The 5,612-nt window shown below is 35.3% G+C and overlaps 1 protein-coding gene across 2 annotated transcripts; it reads right to left on the reverse strand.

The window, feature by feature from the left end:
• Window positions 1-481: 481 nt before the first annotated feature.
• On the reverse strand, window positions 482-4,975 carry LOC114312032 (Transmembrane amino acid transporter family protein). 2 transcript variants are annotated; one of them, XR_014342779.1, is made up of 8 exons: window positions 4,826-4,957; window positions 4,346-4,488; window positions 3,346-3,729; window positions 1,752-2,145; window positions 1,493-1,598; window positions 1,086-1,409; window positions 920-988; window positions 482-723 (listed from the first exon to the last, which is right to left on the reverse strand). XR_014342779.1 is itself a non-coding variant. In XM_028258200.2 (8 exons), the coding sequence occupies exons 1-8, from the start codon at window positions 4,853-4,855 to the stop codon at window positions 625-627; spliced, it is 1,317 nt and encodes a 438-aa protein (XP_028114001.2). In that variant the 5' UTR covers window positions 4,856-4,975; the 3' UTR covers window positions 482-624. The 2 variants fall into 2 exon arrangements, 1 of the variants encoding a protein (XP_028114001.2); XM_028258200.2 differs by having other exon boundaries at window positions 1,086-1,177; window positions 4,826-4,975.
• Window positions 4,976-5,612: the final 637 nt, after the last annotated feature.

Consider the following 5,612-nt stretch of genomic DNA (forward strand, 5'->3'; position numbering starts at 1 on the left):
ACAGGTTTGCAATTTTGGTTATCACGACTATATGAATTTGTCTCCTCTCTCTTTCTTTCTCTAAAAGGGTGCTAACTTTATCGTCGAAGGGATTTTCCAGCATCACACCCGCCGGGCAACTCACCGTCATTGTGTTCTCAGGTCATTCGGAGTGAAGCAAAACTTGGACACAAGGAGTACGGACAGTGATGAATATTTGCTCCCCGTACAATTGTGGTGCATATTGCTTTTTTCTTTTTGGTCAAAGATAACATTAATATATTAGTATAATTATATTACAACCGAAGGATTCGTCGTTACTCCATCAATTTAAACCCTTGATTTCCCACTCACCACACCCTAAAGTGTGGCTACTATAGACCATTGGGTCACACCTCAATGTCGTGGTGCATATTGCTTGCTGACAACAAATTACAGAGATTTCTTTCATAATCAAGACATGATTTCCATAATAGAACCCTTAATTACACATTAATGAAAATTGAAGAAAGACAAAGAGCTTCGGGTAAATTTTCAACCAAATAGTTGGACTAATTTCAATCCATCAATATCGGAGTTGCTTGCCAAATATGATGAATACATACCAAATTATACATTTCATTTGATAGAATGAATTTTCATTATTCATGAGTAGAACTCATAGGTAGAGGAGTCAATGACAATGTTTCTCAACCCGCCAATTGTGGACGCCAACATGACAAACACTCCGATGTATATGCACGCCTGAAATGCGCACACACACACACACACACACACAAAAAAAAAAAAAAAACATGCATTATTAATGTAACAATTGTCAACTTAAAATAGTTGTGATCAAAAAATAGAAATATGTACGTGTAAATGTAACTGTTCTTGTTTTGGTTCTGGAAAAAAAAAATATGATATATATATTTGTATTTTTTACAATTTTTCTTACCCAATTGATGAACCATGAGATGCTGAATCTCTTTGGCTTCTTAATTATCAACCATATGATGCTAGGGAGCTGAAAACAATTCACAACTTGAATTAGTACCTTCTCCAATGCCCATTTTTTGTTGTTTTCATGTGGAAATCATGACTTTATAGGTTAGTTGACTTACAAAATAAGAAGTTGGAGCAAAACCAAATCCGCCAAAGAAACCAAGAAGATCACCAAAGAAAGGGAAGGTGACCCCAACGAAAAGTGTGAAGGCTGCAAGAACCAGTAACCAAATTGTCAATGAAAAAATGTACTACGTGTGTAGAAAAGTGCACAGAATGTAATGTAGCATTGAGCAGAGTATTGAATCTGCTGTTCTTGTTCGAGAATCCGCAGCACTACATTCGGTGTACTTTTCTGTTACTGTCAGCACTGCATTCTGTGCACTTTTTTATTGCGCAGCTGCCAACACTTTATCTTGTGTACTTTTCTACTGATGTCAACACTGTATTATGTGCATTTTTGTGAAAATTTTGTGTTTGTAGCATTCTTGTTACCAAAAGCAGGTCATGTTTAGAGAATTCTCACCAACATAAGCAGAACGAACTATGATTCTGAGACCAATTCCAGGCGGGAAGCTCAACCTCTTAACCATTGCCTTCTCCAACAAATCAAACACTGGCATGGCATAAACCTGAAACCATTTTTCCATCACATCCAACATCTACTATCCCTGTGTATGTGTAAATACATGTGCATAAATCAACATAGTTTGTCTTTGTGCATATGTAAACCATGTGATACAATGTTTAATAGATTTTTTTTTTTTTTGATCTTCGGTTCATACCTGGTAGCTGCCAATGACATGGATGACCACCATTAAATTAGCAGCGGCAATGAGCCATGAAGGTCTCTCAAGCGCCACGAGTACATTATCAGCAACATCTTGCCCGAATGCCCAGTATCCGATGAGGGCTACCGGGAAATAGCAAATTGCATTGATGAAGTAGGCCCAAACGGCACCTTTCCACATGGGTACTTTTGAGGGCATTTCAGGGGTGGATGGAACCGTGGCCTGAATTTCCAAGACAACCGCGTGGCCAGCATATGCAAATGTAATTTCGCCCAATGCGTTGAAGACACGAAACATGGAATCGGCTCCACTAGTTTTCTTGTATGCGTAACTCACGTTCTCAACCCGCCCTTTGCTCAAGCAACCAACCCATGCTATGGTTGAATAACTGCAACAATCATAACCTCAAAGTGAGTTAATTAGTGTGAATTTATGATCATCATTGGGGAAATTTTATAGTCCTCTGTCCAAAATCTATAGAAAACTAAGTGATGATGTTTTTGACACATAGAACTAGCAGTTCTACATTTTCTTAAATATTGATTCTGAATGGTTTTTCTGGAAAAATATGAACGAAAAATGTGACTTCAGATTTTTTTTATTTTTTTTGAACAAGTAGAATTTTATAAAGATCAAAAAATGTCACTTTAGATTGTTATTCTCAGTTATAGGTATCTTGTCTATTGGGTGCTAACTTCAAGTTGAGGTCATTAATTACAGTGCCGACATGGGCTTGATACGTCACGGGATTCTCTATATCCAAAATTCTTGTTCTCCTATATCCAATACACTTTCAGTCTCGCATTGTGCCTCAAGATTCTCGTATTTTAAGATTTTCACTATGATGTACAATTGAAAATGCATTATGTACCTTTGTAGTCTGGAGGAAATCCCTTCACACACTAAAAATTTGCGTGAACTGAACCTTTCGTAATTAAAGTTGGAAAATCAGAAAAACTTGATTTCACAAGTGAACCAAGACTAATTTGTATTTCGCCTTAATTTCACTTTTATTCCTCTATATTATCAACATTTTTTCTATTTCGTCATTAAATTATTAATTCTATCAATTTAATCCTTAAAAATTCTAATTATAGCTAATGTGGTCCAATTGGAGACGATTGTCCAAATCAATAACTGTTGAAGTCTAATTTGATGAACACCAATATCATTTTAAAATTTGAACAAATTAAACCATTCAACCAGACACTTTTTTTTTTCATTTTATTATTATTCACTATTTTGAAATGAAGGGGTGGAAAAAGAATATGTATGTTTGGTTATAAAGCATAAGTTGTCTAATATAGCGCGAGTAAGATGACAAGTAATGTCCAACTAGTAAAATTACCTTTCTGTCCATTAGGTTAGGTTTCTACCAATTAAATCATATGTATTGAAATCAGAAATTTTAATAAATAAATAAATAAAATTGATAGTTTAGGATTTAAATAAAAAAGATTACAATAATTTATGGGATAAAAGTGAAATTGACCCATATATTTCACAATACACCAACAAAATGTGCAAAAGTAATTTTCTCGGTACATAGTATTTTTTGAAAACGAGATCAAAACTTCTATGTACATACCTTAGAGACATAATTGCTGCAGCCAAAGAAACCCCAGAAACAGAATTGAAATTGGGGAGCTGAGAGAGGAAGAAATGTGTAGATCCAAAGATGCAAATCCAGTAGGACTGCTTGATCCTAGTGCAATTTGTGCAGACTATCTCCATGAACTTCTTGAGACACTTGCCTCCAGTGACCATGTACACTATGTCACAACCAACCTGCACAATTAGCTGCTGTGGCAGCACTATCCATGGCCCAAGTTTTGGACCAAAGGCATGTCGACCGAGGTCATAGTAGTGATCGAAGCGAACCCCGGGGACACATTCATGGAGCTGTATCATCTGCCACATAGTGTTCAGGGTGATGCACCATGAAAAGACCAGCAACATTGTCCCAGGACCCCTAAGAGAGAGAGAGAGAGAGAGAGAGAGGGCAACTCAGTGAAGTCCTTGGAAGGTCATGCCAATACAAGACCAGTAATACTAGGACCAGCAATTCTGAAGCTAAATTCATAATGTTCTTGGTCTTTTTCTTAGACTGTGTTCTTTATCCCTAACATTACTGATACAATACTGATTTTGAGTGTAGGACGGAGCCGCGTCAATTGATTAAGTTGTTTAAATTTGATTTGAAAACTAAACTAGTTTTAAAAATCTATACAATTTTGATTGATTTATTTATTTATTTATTGAATTGATTGAAAACTAACCTTACTTGAGTCGATCACAAGTTAAAACTCAAGTAATTTTGTTTTTATATAGTTTTACGGTGCATGTAGACTCATCAAGCCAAGTTGGAGTCATGCTCGAAAAATTAACATGTTCCAAAATACTTTTAAGCTCAATTTGTTTATATAACAAACCGAACTCAAATAAATTTTTAACGAGGAGAACATAATTGAGCTCAAGTAATTTACTTCATTTTACAAACCAACCTATGATGTTTGAACACCTTTCTTTGCAAACCTAAACACTTCCAACTGCATAACAAAAACAGAGAGAGAGAGAGAGAGAGAGACCATCCCAAATAGGCCATGGCATAGGGCAAGCTGAGAACACCAGCACCAACCATGGCTGTGACTGTGTGAAAAGTTGAATACCACCATTTTGCTTCTCGAGGTGGACCCTTTTCCGTCCATTGATCCTCCTCCGTTGGAACTTCCTGCAACCATACCAGAGTTAGTTTCCAATATAACAACAACAAAACAGAGTAAGACTATATTTGAATCATGAATTTGGCTAGAAATTTCAACAGAGAAAGGAAAAGACGAGGGAAATATGAATTCCTCGCCTGTCCAAATCACTACCCAAATTCATGATCCAAATAAAGCATAAGGCTGTGTTTTTTATCATGAATTTAGGTAGGAAATTGAAAATGGAAAGAAAAAGGTGATGCTTCTTTCCCTTTTCAAATTCCTACCTTCCAAAAACAACCTAAGTGAATTAAGAAGAGACTTTGAAAATGGATTTTAAGTTAGATATTAATCACATATGCTTACCTTTGGAGCTGGTGGAGAGTTTGAAACCATGTCTGCAACCAAAAAGACGAACACAGACACACACAGAGCTTTCAGTGTGGGAGTTCAGTTGTTATCATCATGTATTTGTAGTGGTTGATGACTCAATGTCGATGGTATAAAGGATAAAACAAATAATGCTTTTATTGGTTAGCTTTCTTTTAATTGCTTTTTGTTGCTTTCACTAAAACTTTAGTCATTAAGGTTAATTATTGCCATAATATAGATGTCTAGATGCAATTTACATTGGATGAAACACATATCCTATGTACATATAAGAGCAATGTTAGAGACCCCAAACATTCTACTAAAAGTTTTACCAAATGTCTTACATGGGTGTGGGACCCACACAATGTGGGTCCCATGTGGGTCCCACATCCATGTGAGACATTTGGTAAAACTTTTGGTAAAATTTTTGGGACCTCTAGCATTTTTGTACATATAAATGCGTTTGAAAATTAGTTTTATGGTGTAATTTTGAATTTTGTGTCTATTTAATAACTTAATTTTTTTTTTTGAATTTTTTGAATTTTTTATAATAAAATAATAATAATTAATTGATGTATATGATATGATATTTTAATTTTTTTGTAACTTTCAAATTTTTTTAAACTAAAAAACCACACCAAGTGAGGCCTTAATATGGTGTACATTAAAAATATATAAAATGCACACATTTCTAATGTATAGGTAGCATTGTTGTGGAACAACACCCCCACTTCCAAGAACTTGTTTATGTGTTGAAGAATGATGTTAATCTAGGAGTAAA

This window comes from Camellia sinensis, chromosome 10 (assembly GCF_055761805.1).
Source record: "Camellia sinensis isolate YWXY chromosome 10, ASM5576180v1, whole genome shotgun sequence".
Taxonomy (NCBI): domain Eukaryota; kingdom Viridiplantae; phylum Streptophyta; class Magnoliopsida; order Ericales; family Theaceae; genus Camellia; species Camellia sinensis.